The sequence below is a fragment of the Hoplias malabaricus genome, chromosome 4 (genome assembly GCF_029633855.1).
Source record: "Hoplias malabaricus isolate fHopMal1 chromosome 4, fHopMal1.hap1, whole genome shotgun sequence".
NCBI lineage: Eukaryota > Metazoa > Chordata > Actinopteri > Characiformes > Erythrinidae > Hoplias > Hoplias malabaricus.
In genome coordinates this window covers 7,087,377-7,110,948 of record NC_089803.1, presented here as the reverse complement: position 1 = coordinate 7,110,948, position 23,572 = coordinate 7,087,377, and the positions used below count along the sequence as shown (strand labels likewise).

Genomic DNA, 23,572 nt, shown 5'->3' with positions numbered 1-23,572 from the left:
TGCGCCCAATGTTTCTGGGTAGGCTTCGGACCCACCACGACCCTGAACTGGATAAGGGTTACAGACAATTAAAGAAATCAGGAGGGTAGCGAGTGATTTCAGACATTACATAATAGTTTGCTCATTATTGTGCAATGGGAAATTTAGCATAAACACTATCTGCGTGTGACTACACATACAATAAGAGATTCCACGTTTCACAATGGACCTAATGTAAAGTAGCCTAATTAATTCTAAATTCAGCGTACATACTTATAGTACAGGCTTCAAAAAACTTCTGTTTTTTATTTATTCAATGAAACTGCTCACTGACCCACTGAAGTTTCTTGTCTTCAAATTTGAATCTGACCAGAGAGGAAGAATCCCGTACAAGAAAGGTTCACACACAAATACTAGTTTATTAAATGTAGTCTCCAACAAAGAATACTGATTATACATTCATATAATGAAACGGACTACAGCGATACATGAAGGAAGAGAGCGATTAATGTATGAGGTTACTTCTCTATAACTTCCCTAAACTCTAAAATAACTGTAGTTTATCCCAGCAAAGCATTCAGCACCAATCTCCTGAGCTTTGAACGAAATGAAACCATGTGACCATACATGTCCCTGAAGAGGAGTGGAGATGGCTTGTAGGACTTCCGTGCAGGGCTTTCTGAGCTCCTCACAGACATGAGCCTAGTAGGTGTGCAGTGCAACGGCAGCCCTTTCTCTTCTTCCATTGGGCTCTTTGTCAGAGACACAGCCTTGGACATGGTGACCACTCAGTCGGAGCAGGTAGGCATTCTGAGGGTGCATTTGATGATTGTCCTTCACAGGTTCTGCTTCCACGGGCAGGTGCGTCAGTCCTTGGCCACAGACTGGGGCCTGATGAAGCTCGTTACACACTTCAGGGCTCAGAGGTCTCTTCCATGCTCTGGGTATGACACAAAATTTTGCTAATGGAAATAAAATAAAAACTATGGCTGCAATTTTCTATTGCCTTGAGGCAATGACTCTAAACTCGATTCTCCCTTCATTTCTGCCTCACTTCCAAAATGGGAGTCCAAGTTTGCCAAGGGAAACTTCTTGTTCCTCTATTTTCCCATTTCCATTCTCTTCCTTCTGTTCTGTCTGCAGTTCAGAACAGCATTGCTTTAAACCCTCCAAACATCTCTCTCTACATTTCCTTTTTGAAAACCTTGACTTTCTCTCTTTGGAAAACCCTTCTCCCCACTAAAATGCTTCAACAGCAACAGTTTTAAAACCAGGTCTCAGGAACTCTGCCTTGAAGGCCTGATTGGTCCTCAGGGATTGAGAGTTGGAGCATTTCTTGCCTCTGAATGGATGTTCTTTTAGACTAGAACCTCCCTTAAATAGTGACGTCACACATAATTTACAACATTTGACAAGACAAAGACTCAAGAGAATGAATTCTGGAATCTACTGGTTGAGTGAGTTTCCAAGATTTCTGAATCATGATTTTGCAATTATTATCAAACAATATTCCTAATGCAATCATATTACACACATGAGCATATTGTTTCCAGACAGAGTGAGGCGATTACATTTGAGAGATTAATTAAAATGCAATATAAAACATTATATGTTAACACAAAGAAATGTCACTCATTAAAAACCATGTTTAAACCATGATTAAAAGTTCATTTTAAACACGAATATAATTCCATTTTTAATCGTCCAACTGGAATTAAATTTTGCAACGTTGTGTACCCTACGCAACTTGAAACTGTTTTAAACCAGTGGCAATTAAGGTTTAATTCCATGGTTTGTAGAGCTTCTGATTATGCAGTGTTACATAGCGCATAAGATGATCTTTAAATGAGTCTGTGTCTCTGCATTCTACTGAGGGTGGGAATCCTCCATAAAAATTTTGTAGGCTCTCTGAAGGCAACGGCAACTTTGTAGATCCTAAGGGTAGGTATAGAGCACCCAACGATCTTCTCTGGAGACCTCAAACTCCTCTGCAATTCTTTTTTGTGTGCTACAGTGCAGCTGGAGAACACACAGAGTTCATAAGTGAGGATGTTCTCTATGGTGAAACGGTAGGAGGACACTAGCAGTCTCTGATCAACGTTATATCTCGAGAATCCTTAAGGAGTAGAGTCTCTGCTCTGCCTTCTTTGATGTTCACACCCCAGGTTAGGTCCTCCTTGATGTGAATGCCCCGGAACCAAAAGTCTGTAACCCTTTCTACACAGTGTCCATTTCTGGGTTAAATGTCCTATCTCACCTTCCTGAAATCAATGATCATCTCATTTGTCTTTGCTGTATTCAGGTGCAGAGTGTTGTTAGTGCACCACAAGGCTGTCTCGTAGTCTCCGGAAATTACAGTGGAATCATCTGTGAATTTGACGGTGTTGCTGGTGTGAGTAGTGGTGCAGTTTTAAGACTTCCCTGTTGAGTAAAATTCTAACCACACTTTGAGCAGTGATACGGTTTCTTTAAATCCCCAAGAATGAGAACCAACTGATTTATTAAATCAAAATCTTTGACGATAATTTTTCATTTAGTTCTACTGCTTCTGGGTGAAGGCAGTGATGTTTCTGGACAGAACGCAGATCAGTAAAACTCTTCCCACACTCTGAACAGTGATACGGTTTCTCTCTTGTGTGAATGCGCTGGTGTGTTTGGAGATGATTCTGCTGAGTAAAACTCTTCCCACACTCTGAACAGTAATACAGTTTCTCTCCTGTGTGAATGCGCTGGTGTCTTTGCAGACGACCCAGTTCATTGAAACTCTTCCCACACTCTGAACAGTGATACGGTTTCTCTCCTGTGTGAATGCGCTGGTGTCTTTGCAGACGACCCAGTTCATTGAAACTCTTCCCACACTCTGAACAGTGATACGGTTTCTCTCCTGTGTGAATGCGCTGGTGTATTTGGAGACGATTCTGCTGAGTAAAACTCTTCCCACACTCTGAACAGTAATACGGTTTCTCTCCTGTGTGAATGCGCTGGTGTCTTTGCAGATGACCCAGTTCATTGAAACTCTTCCCACACTCTGAACAGTGATACGGTTTCTCTCCTGTGTGGATACGCTGGTGTCTTTGGAGACTACTCTGCTGAGTAAAACTCTTCCCACACTCTGAACATTGATACGGTTTCTCTCCTGTGTGAATGCGCTGGTGTATTTGGAGATTACCCTGTTCAGTAAAGCTCTTCCCACACTCTGAACAGTGATACGGTTTCTCTCCTGTGTGAATGCGCTGGTGTATTTGGAGACGCTTCTGCTGAGTAAAACTCTTCCCACACTCTGAACAGTGATACGGCTTCTCTCCTGTGTGAATGCGCTGGTGTATTTGGAGATCACTCTGGCGAGTAAAACTCTTCCCACACTCTGAACAGTGATACGGTTTCTCTCCTGTGTGAATGCGCTGGTGTCTTTGGAGATGACTCTGGCGAGTAAAACCCTTCCCACACTCTGAACAGTGATACGGTTTCTCTCCTGTGTGAATGCGCTGGTGGTTTTTGAGACCACCCCGTACAGTAAAACTCTTCCCACACTCTGGACAGTGATATGGTTTCTCTCCAGTGTGAATGCGCTTGTGTGTTAGAAGACTATGCCGGTGATTAAAAGTCTTCCCACACTCTGAACACTGATACGGTTTCTCTCCTGTGTGAATGCGCTGATGTATTTGGAGATAACCCTGTTGAGTAAAACTCTTCCCACACTCTGAACAGTGATACGGTTTCTCTCCTGTGTGAATGCGCTGGTGTTTTTGGAGATGACCCTGTTCAGTAAAACTCTTCCCCCACTCTGAACAGTGATACAGTTTCTTTCCTGTGTGAATGCGCTGTTTTAGAAGACTATTCTGGTGATTAAAACTCTTCCCACACTCTGAACAGTGATATGGTTTCTCTCCTGTGTGAATGCACTGGTGTGTTTTGAGATTACTTGGTTTAGTAAAACTCGTCCCACATTCTGCACAATCACAAGTTTTCCATTTGTGTTTACTTGTCTTAGATTTTCTGCCAGGTGTGCGAGTCTGGGGAGTAGCCAAGGACGCTTCCTGAGAACTGAAGCTTCTGCCTTCCATATCCTCACATGTAATCCCTCCTGATTTCAACATTGTGTGACGGAAATGTTTAGAAATGTCTCTTGATTAATGTGTAGAAAATCTGTGGGAATGACGTGGACAACAGGAGACGTTTAAGAGATGTTCTTCTGTCCTGGAAGACAATAAATATAGATAAATTAGTTAAATTCAATCCTCCCTGGCTCTCTATTGGTGACCAATATTCTCCAGAATTTATATTCAGTTCCACCTTTAGTGATGTAATTGAAACAGCAAAAATAAGTCAGTGTTATGGTGCAGGAATACAGCAACATTCCCATCTGTTTTCATATTATTCAACACTGTAAATGTTCACCGGTTCTATCTCCATGACCAGAAGGAATATTGTGGGTGGAGGAGGGATAACAAAATGCACATTATTTACAAGACGCTCCTTGTGTAAACAGTTCTCTTTGTTGTTTTGATGGCTTCCAGAGGAGGATGGGTTTTACTCTGTGACTTGGTTCTTCCTTCTGCTTTGACCAATCTTTTCATGTCACTTTTGCCTCAGCAGCACCCACTTGGTGCTAATACCCAGAATTCTGTGCAGCTTCTTTTTTACAAACACCAATTGCAAAAAGTGCTTTATGAATAAAAATGCTCTAAAATTTCAACCACTCTCTTCTTCTTCCTCTTCTCACTCTTTCTAGATCATTCTGCTCTGCAATAAAAAGCTAAAGATCCAGAGACAGAAACAGAGTTAATGTTAATATGGTATAAAAGTTGTGTAAAAGTCTCTCTGATCCTTATCCTTAGTAAAACATGGTATAAACCGTGTGTACACTAGGATTTCCTGTGTGCGCCTATATCGCGGTTTATGGTAGAAAGTGAGAACAAGAGGGACGACTCACAGAAAAACGCAGATATTTAAAATCCATAAGAAATGGAATTTAAAGCTTAATTCCACATAATTCACTACAGTTAATATTAAAAAAAGGCCTGATTGGCTAAAAGAACGGTTTGCAACCCTTAAAAAGTCCAGAAAGGTCCATAAAATGGAGGAACTTAGTTTCCCTGAAATTAAAATAAAAAAATCTAACTTAACAGAAAATTCCACTGTTGTATTGAAAAACATGTCCTCAGGTACACAGGGAGTAATATTTATGTGTATTTACTGTGGGAATTAGTAGTAACAGGTTTGAAATAAGATTAAATACCAAAAAAGGGTTAAATCAAACTGTTGCCACACCACCACTCCACTGCAGCCTTGAAGAACATGTTTTTAGGTACTCAGAGTATAATCTTCATATATATTTTACAGTAGGAATTTGAAGTAATATTATTTCAAAACTCATAAAAATTATGTTTAATTTAGATATACGGCATATTTTGGGTGCTATTAAAGGGTTAAATCAAACTGTTAACAGACCATTCCACTGCAGCCTTGAAGAACATGTTCTAGACTACCAAGATTATAATGGTCATACACTTTACTGTAAGAATGAGTAGTAATAGCATTACAAACTTCATAGGAATAACAACACAATTCCATAAAATGCAGAAGGCCATAAAGTGATTAAAGCAAACTGTTGCCAGACCACTTCACTGCTGCCTTGATGGACATGTCCTCAGGTACCAAGAGAACAATTTTCATACATTTTTACTGTATGAATTTTTAGAAATATCATTTCAAACCCATAAATATGATGTTAAATTTACATATATGGCAAAATTGTGAGTGCTATTAAAGGATTAAATGAAACTGTTATCAAACCACTCCACTGCAGCTTTTAAGAACATGTTCTGAGGTACCTAGGGTATAATTTTCATACATTTTACTCTAGGAATTTGTAGACAAATCATATCAAACTCAAATATTGTTAGATTTTCACATATTGCAATATTTTGAGAGCTATTAAAGCATTAAATCAAACTGTTACCCACCCATTCCACTGCAGCCTTGAAGACTATGTCCTCGGGTACCCAGATAATTATTTTCATACATTTTTAAGGGAGGAATTTAGAGTAAGAGCATTGCAAGGGTCAGTAAAAATTATGTTTAACTATTGTTATTATTTGTTTTGTTCTTGTAATAATTGGGTGTAACAGTCATTTGAATATCCTGAAAATTATGGTCTAATTGTGTAAATGTTTGAATCTGCAGGCAAATGTTTAAAACAAACTGTTCCCACAGAACTGTACTGCAGTCTTGTAGAACATCTACCCAGATACATATGGTCTAATTTTTAAGCAAATGCACTAGAGAAATTTAGTGTAATAGTAATTTAATATTCCTGGCACTATTCCATGCATGGCAGAGTCATAAATTCATAAAAGGGATACATTGAATATATTCTCCAAGGCAGAGGTGATCATTTCCATGAGTTTTTGCTTTATCCATTTAGAGCAAAGGTAATAGCATGACAAAATCATGAAAAATGATAATTGAATCTACTTTTTTCTTCAACTGGCTCTCAAAGCAAACTTACCTGTGGCAATGAGCTTTGGGTGGGTTTCTGGGTATACCCTTGATGATAGGATGAAGAGCCATCTGGGAGGAGCTTTCCTTTTATTATTACTCTAAATTCATTTTATGGCCTTCAGCATTCTGCAATTTATGGAATCATCATCATCATCATGGTAGCGACCTGAAACATGGTGAGCAAAGAAGCCCAGACATCTCTGTTCTCTGCAACTTCTACCAGATACCTCTGGGGGATCCCCAGGTGTTTTCAGGCCAGCCAGGAGATATAATCCCTCCAGTGTGTCCTGGGTCTACCCCAGGGCTTCCTTCCAGTTTGACGTGCCTGGTATACCTCCAGGAGGCATCTTTATCAGACGCCCAAACCACCTCAACTGACTCCTCTCAACATGAAGGGGTAATGACTCTGAGCTCTTCCGTAATCAGAGCTCCTCACACGATCACGAAGAGCACACCCAGCAACCCGTCTGAGAAAACTCATTTTGGCTGTTTCAGCCGCGATCTAGTTCTTTCAGTCATTACCAAGAGCTCATGACCATAGGTGAGAGTGGGTACTTAGACTGACCGGTAAATTGAGAGCTTTGCTTTATTTCTCAGCTCTCTCTTCACCATGACTGTCCGGTACAGTGACCGTATTACTGCAGACGCTGCACCTTACCTATGGTCAACTTCAAAATCCCTCTTCCCATCACCCGTGAACAATAACCTGAGAAACTTGAACTCCTTCCCTTGAGGTAGGTTTTCACCCCCTACCTGAAGGAAGCATGATATATGTTTCTGGGAGATAACCATGGCCTCTGACTTGGAGGTGCTGATCCACATACTGACAGCTTCACACTCAACTGCAAACTGCTCAAGTGAACACTGGAGGTCTATGTGCAAAGAAACCAGAAGAACAACATCATCCGTAAACAGCAGACGTGCCACCTCCCAAGCCCCTCGACAGAAACCTTTCTGTCTTAGGCTTTGCCTCACCACCCTGTCCATGAACACCAAGGAGTGGAGACAAGGCACAGCTCTGATAGAGTCCAATACCCACATTGAACAAGCTTGACTTACTGCCGGGGATTCAAACAACTCAAACTCTGAGAGTACGAGGCCCATACGGCTAGCCGGAGCGATCCTGGCACCCCACACTCACAAAATACCTCACACAGGATCTCTTGGGGAACACAATCATATGCCTTCACCAAATCCAGAAAGCATGTCTACAGTAGAGTAGCAAACTCCCATGCCCCCACAATCATCTGTGTGTGTATGTACCATGGCATAGACGTTCCCAGGGAGGTTGAGAAGTATGAAGCCATGATAATTGGCACAATTTTTCGGTCCACTTCTTGTAAAATGGGAACCATTTTTGTTTTTCCAGAACCTCTTTGTGGCTGCTTGGAAGTCATTTTCATGGCCTCTCCAGACTATGCTCTGGATTTCGCTTCTGCATGTGTCACAGCTGTAGCCTTTGTCACATGCCAGTTTCAATCCGCGGAATCGGCAGTTCCCCGAGCCAGCCAAGCTTGAAAAGTCTCCTCCTTCTGCTTGACAGCTTCCCTCACCTCTGGTGTCCACTAACAGGTTCTTGGTTTGCCACCATAAAAGGTACCGTCAAGCTTTTGACCACAGCTATATGCAGCCACTTCCACAATGGAAGTCTGGAACAGGGTCCATTCAGACTTCATCCCCCCTACCTCCTCTGGAACATGTGAGAAGTTTCTCTGAGGTTAGAGTTGAATTGCATCCAGACAGAGACCTCTGCCAGCTTTTTCCAGCACACCCTCACTATATGTTTGGGTTTACCAGGTCTGTCTTGCAGCTTTTCCCAACACAGGACCCAACTCACCACCAGATGGTGATCAGTTGACAGCTCAACCCCTCTCTTTACCCGAGTGTCCAAAACATATGGCCTCAGATCAAAGGACACGACCACAAGGTCAATCATTGACCTTTGGCCCAGGGTGCTCTCGTACCAAGTCCGCTCACCTTGTATTCAAACATGATGTTTTTTATGGACAAACCATGACTGGCACAGAAGTCCAATAACACAACACCACTCAGGTTCAGATCAGGCAGGCCGTTCCCTAACTCAATCACTCTTCTCCGGGTTTCCCAGTCATTGCCAACATGAGCATTGAAGTCCTCCGTAAAACAATAGAGTCAGTGCATGGAATCCTCTATAGAACTCCACTGACTACCTCCAAAAAGGCTGAATACTCTGCACAGCCAGGTGGGGACTTGTGAGTATTCCGACACGCGCATGGAGCCTCTCACCCTGTACAACTCCTGAGTAGGAGAGAGATAGTATACCCTATCAGCTAGTTTGGTTCTGGAGCCCACAATGTGTGTAGAGGTAAGCCCAACTATATTTAGCTGGTATCTCTCAACCTCCCATATCAGCTCCAGCTCCTTCCCCCACCAATGAGGTTAGGTTCCATGCGCCAAAACCCAGTTTCTGCTGCCAAGCTCCATGATGCCAGGGGCCCCTTCGCCCCCGCTCTGTGCCCAATGGGCATTTCACCACACCCCTACTCTGGATCTTGTGGATGGTGAGCCCACATGATCCTCCCATGTTGTCCATTCAGGCTGAGCCCGGCCGAGTCACGTGGGCTGCCTGGCCACCAGGCACTTGCTGTCGGACACCACCCCCAGGCCTGGCTCCAGGTTTAGGTCCCGGCAACCCTCTCCTGGGCAGGGTACATTAAGTTTTAAATGTTGTTCTCATGAGTATGCGATTTGGAACGTGTTTGTCAAGATCGTCATCCAGACCTGTTCGCATTGGAAGACCCTACTGGGAGCTATCAGCTCCCAAAGACATAGCCTTGGAAGTCATTAAACCACACAAACCCTTCCACCATAACAAGGCCCTAATTCAAAGGGAATTTATGGAACTGTATTGTTAATTTTTTTTTTAAGTTTGTGATGCTTTTACTCCACATTCTTACAGTATAAATGTATGAATATTATACTCTGAGTACCTGAGAACATGTTCTTCAAGGCTGCAGTGGAGTGGTCTGGTAACACTTTGATTTAATCCTTTAATAGCACTAAATTTTGCCATATGTAAATTAAACATTTTTATGAGTTTTTAAATACTACTCCAAATTCCTACAGTAAAATTGTATGAAAATTATACTCCAAATACATGAAAACATGTTGCAGTGGAGTGGTCTGGTAACAGTTTTATTTAACCCTTTTATGGAATTTAATATCTGAGTTTTTTCAATCCTATTACTAATTCCTACAGTAAATACACAAATATTATACTCTGTTTACATGAGGACATGTTTTTCAATACAACAGTGGAATCTCGTGGTAACAGTTTGATGTTTAATTTTAATTTCAGGGAAACTGAATTCCCTCCATTTTATGGACCTTTCTGGACTTTTTAAGGGTTGCAAACCGTTCTTTTAGCCAATCAGGCCTGTTTTTAATATTAACTGTAGAGAATTGTGGAATTAAGTTTTAAATCCCATTTCTTATGGGATTATTTTAAATATTTGAGCTTTTCTGTGAGTTCCCCCTCTCGCTCTCACAATTTCACCGTAAACCGCGATGTAGACGCACACAGGAAATCCTAGTGTGGATGGCATGACTGCGTTTTTGCAAAGTGCAGATGGCGTGACCGCGATGTATAAACGGTGTGTAAATGCCGCACCCTGCATATGGCCCATTTCCCGCTGCACATTGGAACTGTCGGCTTTCTGCCATCTGCGTGAATGCGGCACCCTTTATCTGGCCCAAGTCCGGCTGCACTTTGGCACTTCTGGCCAGTTGAGGCTCGACGTGAATGCAACACGCTGCATCTGGCCCAATTCTGGTTGCACGTGGGCAGTCGGCTGGCGAGGCGATTGCCATTGCAGTTAGCACACTACACTGATCAGAGCATTTTATTAAATACTGCGTATTAATCGTATGCGGCCCACGTCTAAAAATAAAAAGAATAATTATTTTAACTTGTTAAATGCCACAGTTATAGATATGCTTTGTTAATATTGTAATATTTTAGAATATTGATGTAATGACTGGGACACAAACCACAGAAATTATGATACATAGGGTTAATAAGTAGACAGTGCCATGCTGAAGGGAGGAAATTGTTATTTAAGTTTTTGAAGACGATTGGACCGACAACTTTAAAATGAATGAACTCTGAATGAGAAAACAGAAGGTGGCAGTTGCGAAGGGCTTTGACGACACAAGACAGTGAAGATTCGCGCTCTTTTCTGTGACCGCGGCATGCGAGCAGCTCTCACCAGCCTCAGGGAACAACTTTGTAGTAATTATGCCCCATGTTGCAGCGCCAAAATTAAATGTGTAGTGGAAATAGTATGCACACGTTGCGGTGGCATAAGCACTACATAGCGGAATCAATGATAATTAATTATCATTTTTAATAATTAATTATTTAATTCATTTTGCTAAGCTCCATGTTTGGGAGCCATTAACTAATATGTAGTGTCTTTACCCGTCTTAATTTCAGCTCAGACAAGTAGGTCATCTTCAGGTATTATACAGCAGAATTAGCTAGAAATAACTATTATTAATGAATTATGCTCATTGACCCGCCGTGGGTTCTTGACTCTGAAATGGAATCTAAACTAGAAGTTATAATTCCATACAAGAAAGGTGCACACACAAACAAATAACCAAGGATTGGTTTTATCACACAGCTGGTTTATTAATAATAATATCAAATAATGAATATTAATTAGACGTTCATATAATAAAATGGATTACATCGATATATGAGGGAACAGTGAAATTAATATATGAGGGAATTTCTCCATGATAATTATTATCCTAGGTTCTAAGAAAGGCTATTGTTTATCCCAGCAAACTTTCAGTACCAACCCATGAGCCATGAGAGACATGAGACCATGTGACCTTACGTATCTGGAGATGGACAGGGAGCATGCCGTCATTTGGTGCCACAGGTTTTTAACCACAGTTTAGAAAACCCTCCCCGAATACCTGATTCGTCCTCAATGAGGTAGAATTGAAGCTTTTCTTGCTCCTGATTGGCTGTTTCCTGTACCTTGATAGTGACATCACATAGAATTTATGACACTTGACAAGACAAAGACTTGACCATCCCTGGTGAGTGAATATCCCAGGATTCTGAATCATACTTTGCAATATAAAAGATTATATGTTAACACAAAGTAATATCATTAAGAAAAAGACAACCATGTTCTAATTATTAACCAACTAAACACATAGTATGTGGCTACCTAGGTTCTACATAAACTCATATAAACAAAACTGACTCTAAACACAGGTAAAATAGTTCCACCTATTTTGATTGTCAAAACAGGATTAATTTCAAACAGTTGTGCACATATGTAACTTCAAATTGTTTTAAACCAATGGGAATTAAGGTTTGTGATTGTTTTGTTTAACAATCTTTTAAAATGTGTGAGAACAGTTTTAATTAAGTTTGAGTCTGTGCGTCTCTCTGCATTTTGCAGAGATTCTCCTCTTGACCCTGGGACCTTGGGTCATAAACGTCCTGGAGTGAGGTTTTACAAGCCTGCTCTGGATGATAATCTCAAATTCCGATCTTAGTTAGAAATGTCTCTGAAAACTAGCGAAAGCTTGGGTGTTTAAAATCACATCTTCAGAAAGTCAAAATTTCTTATTAGAAATTAATACACATTTATCATATCCACTACAACTTCGTCCCATACATATTTCAAATTAACCATATTTTTTGGATATGTAAGTATTTTGGTAGTTAGCATCGTTAAAGTTATGTACGTTGTTCTATCAACTGCTATATGTTACATACGTTTTTTTTTTTCAAATGAAAAACTTTAGCTAACCTGTTTAACTCTAGCTAGCTCTTTTTCCCCTCTGACAGAAAACATTTAAATGACATGACAATCGCTCATACATGAGTATTTTAATTTGAGCAATTATGTGGTTTGATGGCGTAATTTACAAGACGGTGTGAGCATTTTTTTTTCAGGTTTTTATGTCACACAGAACCGCATACCTCAGTATAAGAAATAAAATTTTGGTGTAATGTAATGTTTTAAATATATATAATTCCACATACACTAATCCTTTGTTAAGGAGCAGCAGTTATTTTGGGCTAGTGATTAATGGGTTGAAGGAGGTTATATTGAAAACGATAGAAGCCTATTTACTGAGAGAAAAAAATAAACATTAGCATGTGAAGTAGTTTATTTTTGGAGCTGTGAAGTTAGTTGAACTTTTCAAAATTAACTATGAACATGAACTAATTCGTTTTCTTTATGTAATTATGTAAAGATGGACTGCAGTAAGAAAACTAGTGGTGCAGTGAGAAATGCAGGTGGGCAAAGAGAAAAAAAAAGAGAAAAGCACGAGGTTAATTTTATTTCTTTAGATGAGATGTTTAGCATCAGTTGTAGCATAGTCATTTGTATAACCGTTTGTACTATAACCTGATAATCTGTAAAGGATTTTCATTAAATATTTTTAAAGAAAATATATTTTAGAGAACAGAACACGTGCATAATCTGTATATGTTTATTTACAGAGCTGTATAAACGGGGTGTAAATATCTTAAACGCGTTTATCTTCAGTAAAACACAGTATAAACGGGGTGTAAATATCTTAAACGCGTTTATCTTCAGTAAAACACGGTATAAACGGGGTGTAAATATCTTAAACACGTTTATCTTCAGTAAAACACGGTATAAACGGTGTGTAAATATCTTAAACGCGTTTATCTTCAGTAAAACACGGTATAAACGGTGTGTAAATATCTTAAACACGTTTATCTTCAGTAAAACACGGTATAAACGGGGTGTAAATATCTTAAACGCGTTTATCTTCAGTAAAACACAGTATAAACGGGGTGTAAATATCTTAAACGCGTTTATCTTCAGTAAAACACGGTATAAACGGGGTGTAAATATCTTAAACACGTTTATCTTCAGTAAAACACGGTATAAACGGTGTGCAAATATCTTAAACGCGTTTATCTTCAGTAAAACACGGTATAAACGGTGTGTAAATATCTTAAACACGTTTATCTTCAGTAAAACACGGTATAAACGGGGTGTAAATATCTTAAACACGTTTATCTTCAGTAAAACACGGTATAAACGGGGTGTAAATATCTTAAACACGTTTATCTTCAGTAAAACACGGTATAAACGGGGTGTAAATATCTTAAACGCGTTTATCTTCAGTAAAACACGGTATAAACGGGGTGTAAATATCTTAAACGCGTTTATCTTCAGTAAAACACGGTATAAACAGTGTGTAAATATCTTAAACGCGTTTATCTTCAGTAAAACACGGTATAAACGGGGTGTAAATATCTTAAACGCGTTTATCTTCAGTAAAACACGGTATAAACGTTGTGTAAATATCTTAAACGCGTTTATCTTCAGTAAAACACGGTATAAACGGGGTGTAGATATCTTAAACGCGTTTATCTTCAGTAAAACACGGTATAAACGGGGTGTAAATATCTTAAACGCGTTTATCTTCATTAAAACACTGTATAAACGGGGTGTAAATATCTTAAACGCGTTTATCTTCAGTAAAACACGGTATAAACGGGGTGTAAATATCTTAAACGCGTTTATCTTCAGTAAAACACGGTATAAACGTTGTGTAAATATCTTAAACGCGTTTATCTTCAGTAAAACACGGTATAAACGTTGTGTAAACATCTTAAACGCGTTTATCTTCAGCAAAACACGGTATAAACGTTGTGTAAACATCTTAAACGCGTTTATCTTCAGTAAAACACGGTATAAACGGGGTGTAAATATCTTAAACGCGTTTATCTTCAGTAAAACACGGTATAAACGGGGTGTAAATATCTTAAACACGTTTATCTTCAGTAAAACACAGTATAAACGGGGTGTAAATATCTTAAACACGTTTATCTTCAGTAAAACACGGTATAAACGGGGTGTAAATATCTTAAACACGTTTATCTTCAGTAAAACACGGTATAAACGGGGTGTAAATACCTTAAACACGTTTATCTTCAGTAAATCACGGTATAAACGGGGTGTAAATATCTTAAACACGTTTATCTTCAGTAAAACACGGTATAAACGGGGTGTAAATATCTTAAACGCGTTTATCTTCAGTAAAACACGGTATAAACGGGGTGTAAATATCTTAAACACGTTTATCTTCAGTAAAACACAGTATAAACGGTGTGTAAATATCTTAAACGCGTTTATCTTCAGTAAAACACGGTATAAACGGGGTGTAAATATCTTAAACGCGTTTATCTTCAGTAAAACACGGTATAAAGGGTGTGTAAATATCTTAAACGCGTTTATCTTCAGTAAAACACGGTATAAAGGGTGTGTAAATATCTAAAACACGTTTATCTTCAGTAAAACACGGTATAAACGGGGTGTAAATATCTTAAACAGGTTTATCTTCAGTAAAACACGGTATAAACGGGGTGTAAATATCTTAAACGCGTTTATCTTCAGTAAAACACGGTATAAACGGGGTGTAAATATCTTAAACGCGTTAATCTTCAGTAAAACATGGTGTAAATATTTTAAACACATATTTACCTTCAGTAAAAACAGGTCTTGATTTCTCTCAGACACGCGGCTCTGTTCCCGCTTCTTCCTCAGACACACTCTCCGCTCCACAACACCCGCCCCCTCACACACGATGGACTGGAAAATCATAACAGCTGGTCTCCTATTGGACAGTCCCCACAAACCCCGCTCACGTCCAACCCCGCCCTCCCCTTACGTCAGACGCCACGCACGGATTCAGTCCTGTGTGTGAAACTGTGCCCTATTCACTACATAGTGCACTATTCTAAGGTAGTGTCCCAGATCAAAGTCCGTAATTTCAAAAGCTTAAGGTTATTTATATTACCCCTGTTCCCTGAAGAAGAGGAACATGGTACAATACAAACTCTATGGAGCTGGAGAAACTGGCAGCAGGGAGAGAGCTGCTTCCATACATTTTGTTAAAGTGCGAGGAGCTAGGGGAAGACCAAGAGGCAGAACGAGCCCCACAGAGGCAGGTGAACCAGCCTCATATTCCGCTCCGTAACACCCACATTTACCTATTAATTATCAATGCGGATAACCTCGTGAAGATGATCCAGAATGCTGCAGCGTGCCTGGTCTTCAACCAACCAAAAAGAGCACATGTCACGCCCCTATTAGTTGAGCAGCATTGGCTACCCTTAGCTGCTCGCATCAAATTTAAATCACTAATGATGGCCTTCAGAGTATTCACTGGCTCTGCTCCCATCTTCCTCAATAGACTCTAACATCTTCCTCTAATAGACTCTATCGCCAACCCCCCGTACAGGTCAGTTGAGGCTATTCTCATCTCTGGTACCACGCTGGTGGAACGAGCTTCCAAGCACTATCGGAGCAACAGGAACCCTCTCCGCATTCAAGAAATCCTTGAAGACCCAGCTTTTCTGAGAGTATCTCTTGCACTGAAAGTATTTCTTTAATGCACTTATTACTTCCTGGAATATTGCACTCAATGTAAGGTATTGTGTATAAATTGTGCTGTAGTTTGAATGTTAGATCCTCTTTTGTAAGTCGCTTTGGATAAAAGCATCTACCAAATGCATAAATGTAAATGTAAATGTAATATGGGCTTCTCCGTTCACTTTCTCGTTAAATAGTGGACACTATGGAGGACCGAAAGACAAGAAAGAGGTGTTTGGTGCATGGAGTGAAAGGATATATTAATTAATTCATTGTCTGTAACACTTCTCCAGTTTAGGGTCATGGTGGGTCTGGAGCCTACCCAGAATCACTGGGCACAAGGCTGGAACACAACCTGGAGGGGATGCCAGTCCTTCACAGTGTGACACACACATTCACTCACACCTATGGACCGTTTTTGAGTCTCCAGTACACCTGCCAACATGTGTTTTTGGAGCATGAATAAAGTATATATCGTTAATGCAGAATAGAAAAATAATATATCAAAAGAATGTTTTTAAAATATACTTGGTTTCAATTCAAGATGGCGGCGCGTGCACATGCAGTGGCTTCTCTCTCTCCCGAGTTTACAGTGTTTAACTCGGCGAGGAGCTGCAAATCCACAGCTTGCTCAGGACACCGGCACCATCACCGACCCACAACGCTGCGTCTCGCCCACGATAGAAGTGCCACAAGCGGAGCGAGAGGCTGCAGAAGAGGGGGAGACGCAGAGGTATCAGAGCGAGGCTAGCGGCTAGCCCACACAAGCCAGCCATCCCCACCATGACACTGGCTAATGTACGCTCGTTGGATAACAAACTGGTCTATATCCGTTTACTTCAGTCAACTCATAAGACCATGAGAGACTTTTGTGTTTGTGTGTTTTAACAGAAGCGACGGAGAACTTTAGTCCCTGTGTTTGAAAGGGCTTGAAAAATGGCGGGCGGGGTGTGGCTAGGTCCAAGAGGTGGCTTCAGAGAGCAAATCATTGACCAATGGAGATTCAAGGGGAATGCCTTCCTCTAAGACCCTCCCACACGTGAAATTTGTCTCAGAAATAAAATTAAAAATGAAGCAGAAACAAAGAGAGAATCCAGAAGAAAAAGACCTCACTGGGAAAAAAAAAACAATAAAAGCAAAGGCTGGCAAAATACAAACAAAGATCAGTATCAAATAACTACAGAGTAAAAAGATACCCAAGTATATTTTAAAAATATTCTTTTGATCTATTTTTTCTGTTTTGCCTTCACAATATATACTTTCTGCTCTTCGTTCTAGGAAATTTTATCTTGAAGATTTATTTTTGCTTTTGTAGAACTTTTGACACAAAATTCACTCCATATTGGTGCGTGGCATTACAAACAAACGCAAGTTAGTTTAGTGACATCATGTGTCTGCAGCAGTAAACAGTGTTACATCGGCTCATTAAACATCATCATTCACAAAAAATCATGATTTCTGATAATGTGAGCGAGGTTTTATTAGCACCAGAAAAGGCATTATGACAGTCTCTCTTTATATAGAAACCTGTGATTCTGTGTAAGTTACAGCTGTTTAGGCTCATAATTATCTATTAACTATTTCCAGCCCATAACAAATCAACTGTCTATTTATTATGGAGATTCATTTCTCATAATAATTAATAATTAACTATTATTAATAATTAACATTTACAAAAAAATACTTAAGAAAAGTTTAAAGAGAGCTTTGCAAATGATATGATATATTATATAAATATAGTATATAAATGATATACTAAGTTTTAAGAATCAAGATGCAGTGTTGAAAATTCTCGTGATCATTTTACTAGCATAGAGCACGCCCAGAGAAGTGTGTGAGAGGGGGGCGAACTCAGAAGGTTTGGGCTGGAGTTCGACGTGGCTCGGAGGCGTGTGCGTAAAAGCCGTGCCCTCCCCCCCAGGGCTTAAAGTGGTCAGAATGAAAAAAGGGGGGAGATGGGGTGGTGGTGGGCGCGATGTTGTTCGACACGGGGATGGAGTGAGACTGAAGAGGTATAAATAGAGCTGTGGAGAGGTAATTGGGGCATGGTCTAGCTCCCAAAATTACGTCACGTGGTGACTTCAATTTACTAGCATAGACCACGCCCAGAGAAGTGTCAGAGTGGGGGGGCGAACTCAGAATCTTTGGGCTTGAGTTTGAGGTGGCTCGGAGTGCCCCCAAAATTAAACAGTTGCCAATTGTTCATGGGCTGCGAGCAGATCATTGGCGTGGGTAAGGATGTATCTGTGGTAGGCTTGTGAGGACCAGCGGCCAAGGACCTGGGCGGTGTGGTCGGGAATTCCTTAGTGGGAGGCTGAGGAAGCCGCACGGGTAAGCGGGATTGAAACCACTGAGAGAAAGGATGCGACGGAGATGGAGGTGGTTTGGAAGTCAAAGCATGGAAAAGGAATGTTATGAAGTTGATGGAAACGTCTGAAGGTTAGCCAGCCGGTCCAGTATGTAGAAAGGGTGTTGGGTGCTACGGCCTGGAGGATGAGGTCTTGCGAGATGATTGAAAGATGGCTGGGATGAAGTGGTAAGATGATTTCTGAAAATGGATGCGTCTGCATGGGATGAAGGTCTGATTGAGGTGCCAATGCTCAGAATCTCTGAAATTTAAAATGAGAGAGTGAATCAGCTATTGGATTGGAATGGCCAGGGATGTGAGTAGCCTTTAAAATGAATTGGTGCATAACTGAATGCCAAACGAGACGGCAGAGAAGGAACATGAGTGGCAGTGACATTGAACGCCCTGTAGTGTATGTTGTGTATACACTGTAGTATACACTATACTACATACACTGTAGTGTTTCTAATATATATAAATATATATATATATATATATATATATATATATATATATATATATATATATATATGTATGTATATATTTATATATTGTATTTGTAACGTTTGAATTTATTCTAACTCTTCTGATTAATGACGTTTTAACTAATGATAATAATTGTTATTGTTATGATTGACTTAAATGATAAAATATTAACAAGTAGTTAGAGAGTGAATACTGTCATCACTACGTGAGTTCTTCAGGATTTTCAGACTTTTAATGAACAGACTCCACACACTGTTATTTCAAATAATGGAAATATTTTATTAAAAGAAAAGAGACTATTTACTAGACATAGCACGACCTTAGGAATTCTCACTAGATCAATGCAGGTCAAACTGGATATGACTTGACTAATGTGTTGCTAAATGAGATTTAATTAATGTATAAATTTATCAAGAGACTTAATTAGGCATCAGCTTCTGAAAAGTGAGTAAATTTTGCTTGCTTACTCTTTTTGCCTTTTTATCACAGAGCCATCGGGTCCTGCAGATTCAATCTCCGTTCTCCGGGTCTTTGCTTCTTATCCTCCCCGTGTCACTGAAGGTAGGCTCGCTGGAAAGGGGATTCCTTCCAGGGTGAGTCAGACACTCTTGGCCTTAGACGGTGTGACGTCAGTCGGGGGATTCCCTTCACGGAGAACTGCTGGCCTGGCTGGATTGTCCCCTGAGTGAGGGGGGCATCTCAGAGTCGTTCGTTCATTACTCGAGTCCCCAGAAGCGATGCCCTCAGAAGTCAGAGTACGCTAACATATCCGCTATCAACTAATCTCAGGGGTGATATCTTATTCTGGCCAAAATAAGTTTCACCTGCTTTGATCAGTCATGAGATTAAACTTAGATTGGGCGATAAAACATAAACACAATTAAACAAAGATTACTTAGAGTTACTCAACGTTACGCTGTAGTTTCTGTATCACACTGCTAACTAGCACAAGGCGTCCCCTGGAAGCTGAGTGAGGTCCTTAGAGTCTTTGCTGAGTCGTTCCTTCGGCGTAAGGGAGAATGAAGAGCGTCGCACTTGAAGTTGAGTGAGCGCAACATGAGAAGGTCGCTTGAGAGCGAAAGAAGAGCTCTGGGAAGAGCGGAAGCGAAGAGTGGGAAGAGCGGAAGCGAAGAGAGCGAAGAACGGAAGCCAAGAGAGCGGAAGCTAAGAGAGGGTGACGTGAGTCGGGCACTCTCTTTTCAGATGTGGCGCGGTCACGCCCATTTGGGAGGTATCCTTCCTTTGATTGGATCCTGGGTCTGAGGCTCACCTGACTTGTTTCACGTTTCAGAGAGAGAGAAAAGATTCACGTATACACAAAAATTACATACTTGTGGTATAGCACAATGAGTGTCCTGGATTATTAATATCAAACATCTATGTATGTATATCTTGGGTATTTTACGATTACATCCCACTACAATATTATGCTAGAAGTCAGATACTAATTCGTTTTCCTAATCAGAGACAGAAACTTTCCTTCATGATTGAAACAGTAATACACATCACTTCATTAGTTGGTAGACATTCACCTGAGGACAACAGAGAATGACATTCATACATATTGCATAAGCATATTTATAAACAGTCCTTTACCTATTTAGACGGCCGCAGGGCGAAACATGATTTCGCAACTGTCCACTTGGGGTCGCTGTTGGTCCATGCTATTCGTCCTGTGTGGATGGGTTTTCAGGAGTTCAGGGTGAGGTCAATCCTGTTGGCCATCTGTGTGATCTTGCATACGATAAGGTTTCCCACCTTGACGCCGAGAGCCATAAACTAGGTTCATTAATTCTGGTCTTCACCACTTTGTTTGATCTCCTTTTTGCCCAAAAGCGTCATAAACTGGCTTGTTATCTTTCATACATGGAGGAGAGGAGGGGGTCATAGACAGGCGTCCTTTGATGCAGACCTTATGTGTGTGCGTGAGGGGGTGTGTGTGTGTGGGGGAGTGCAGAGTCTTTGCACACACGCAGTCTGTGGAATGTAGGGTTCTGTCCCATGAAATCCTTATTCAGAGTGGAGAGTCTTTTCATTCAGAACTTTTCATTTCTTTTTTCGATCCACACTCCACTACATTCCCCCCTTTTTTCAGTTTTATGGTCCGGCAGGGAGCATGGAACTGAAAAGAACTTTTGCTGTGGAGGTGAGATCAGCAAGCATATTCAAACACATGCACCGCAAATGGGTGCATATGGAGTGTTGATGTTTGCATGCTGAAGGAATTCTAATTACTTAGAGGTAGGTCTTGTTCAAACACAACCTCGAGAGCTGGTTCTTTGACATGGCCTTCGGCTTCATATCTAAAGCTTGGGGGTTCACCTCTCTGGGCTCTCTTATGTCTAACGAATTTGACCATTTTATTAGACCAAGTTTCTAACCTGCTCTGTAGGGTTCGAGTGCGTTTAAAATAGAACCAAGCTATACCAAAGGTCAAAAGATATCCTAATCCTACCAGTGTAACTAGTAAGGTGTCTGGAGTGGGCCTCTCTAAAGGGGGTGTTAACCAACCAACGGTTTCCAACAATCTCAGCTTGGTTACTAGTTACCAAACGTCGGGGTGTGACGATTACCGGCCATTGTGTATTACTCATCATAGGCTTAAGGCCACAAATCCCATTTGCGCTGTCACGAATAAAAGGTTTGCTAGGGCACAAGTAGTGGATGTCTTTAGTGAGTGTGCACATAAGCAAGTTGGGTACCAGATATAGGTCAGGGTTATCGTCTTGGTATGCTACAAGAGATGATGTCTTTACACAAACATAGGCAGAATCTTGCCAGAAGCCAACGTTGACAACATCTTTCAAACGGTAGATGTTTTCAGTTGCCATTATGGGAAGGTTAATGATGAATGCTAAATCTGTGTCTTGAGGATTGACATAAATTAGGCGCTACCCAACGTATAGGCTAGGTGGGCCTGGAGATCAGTAACTTTTCGAGTTGCTGTAGACTAAATATCCTGTACTAAGGATAGAGGCACCAGATAGGGAGGAATTCACCCCATGGCTAGGCTATCCACAGAGGAGCTGATTTCTTGTAGCATATCAGACAATAGCATATTCACAAGCTGGATGTGGGCAAGGTCAAGTTGCACTACTGAAAGCATAGAGTTAACCGTCTGGAGCATTTTGTTCAAAGCGAAACTGTGAGCATTGAGTACTACGACGGTGCCACATAGGGTTTGCCCAATTGTTTGCAGGTGTTGCTACTGCTTGTTTAATTGGGTTTTAATGTTTGGACGGCGTTGACGGCAGATGTTCCGAGACTCAGTAGCGATCCCACAGTTGCAGCTGCCATTAGCAATCCGCCTATGACATGTTTAGGCCGTTTGTTAAAACCACTTAGTTCTAATTGCGTTACGGTAAACTTTTGTAGCTGGTGGAGCATATGAGTTATGTCAGCTTCGGCATGGCTGATAGCTTCCTCGGTCCATCTAACTCCATTCCGGCCAGTCTCCAAGGTGGTTATTGGTATGTTTTTACTACACGCTTCGGCGGGATTCAACCGTTCGAATACTCTCTGGGTATGGAGGCGGCAATTAGTGATTAGCAGTCCCGGCTGGTCTTCCAGTATTATTCCGGAGTCAGGACCCGGTTCAATCACTTCAGGGAGCACGGCGGTTCCTAGGGAGCCGACGATCAGGAGAATGAGCAGCGGGGCCATCCTACCAGGAGAGATGCTCATGGTTAGATTTAGGGTATATATATATATATATATATTTTGTAGTTTTCACGGTGTCCAACGAAGGATAAGAGCAAGAAAGAGTGAGAAATAAAGCTTCAAAAGACATCTGTATAATGCATGGCCATTATTTGTTGGACCAGTGTAGCTACAGGCATCCCAGTCTGATATACAAGATGAGGGACAGAATGTTTTGTTCTGATAAAGTACTGTACTGACTGTTTGTGAGTTCTGTTGACGATTAGAAATGAATATACAGACAAAACAAGCAGACAAGGTCTTTCAACAGAGACATAAACATTTCCATTACAATTGTAAATTATGGAGATGTAAATAGGGTGTCGTCTGTGTAGCAATGAAAGTCCAGTTAAAGGCAATGAATGATTTAAATCATACACAACACCTAGCAGCAACAACTCAGAACTAAAATTTGGGTTACTCAACATAAGATCACTAAACTCAAAAGCACTCATCGTAAATGATATTATAAGTGATCATAAATTCAATGTTTTCTGTCTCACGGAAACGTGGGTTAGACCAAATGAATATTTAGCACTAAATGAAGCCACCCCCCTAGGCTATAATTATGCACATAGCCCAAGAATATCAGGCAAAGGAGGTGGAGTATGTGTAATTTACCAAAATACCCTAGAAATTAGTCTTAAACAATGTGACACCTACTCTTCTTTTGAGGTTCTCTCCACTATTATTACAAATCCGGTCACAAAAAAGGACGCATTTTTATTATGCAACATTTACAGACCACCAGGGCCTTACTTAGAATTTCTGAAAGAATTCAGCGATTTTGCTACAAACCTAGCGGTGTGCAATCATAAATTTATTATGGTAGGAGATTTCAATGTCCATTTTGAGAAGGAAAGTGACCCACTAAAAAGGCATTTACCTCAATCTTAGACTCTATTGGTATTACTCAAAATGTAACAGGGCCTACACACTACTGCAGCCACACTTTAGACTTAGTTCTGACACTAGGTCTTAACATTGACAAAATTAATATCTTACCGCAATCCTCAGCAATCTCCGATCATTACTTAATTTCATATGAGCTACGTTTTAGCCATAATATATGTAAGAACCCTCGCTATTCTACAAAGCGTATAATAAAACCATCTACCGCCCTACAATT

At 40.6% G+C, this 23,572-nt stretch overlaps 1 protein-coding gene across 2 annotated transcripts in view; it reads right to left on the bottom strand.

Annotated features, from left to right (window-relative positions):
* Nucleotides 1-2,046: 2,046 nt before the first annotated feature.
* The window catches only part of LOC136693778 (zinc finger protein 420-like), a 215,209-nt gene continuing 193,683 nt past the window's right edge, over nucleotides 2,047-23,572 (bottom strand). The window contains exons 1-2 of one of the 2 annotated variants that reach the window (XM_066666932.1): nucleotides 15,021-15,108; nucleotides 2,047-4,176 (exon numbers count right to left, since the gene is read on the bottom strand). In XM_066666932.1, the coding sequence (XP_066523029.1) occupies nucleotides 2,481-4,076 (1,596 nt within the window). In that variant the 5' untranslated portion in view covers nucleotides 4,077-4,176; nucleotides 15,021-15,108 and the 3' untranslated portion in view covers nucleotides 2,047-2,480. Of the gene's footprint in view, nucleotides 4,177-15,020; nucleotides 15,109-23,572 lie in introns of those variants that run through there. The other variant, XM_066666933.1, reaches the window with a different exon arrangement.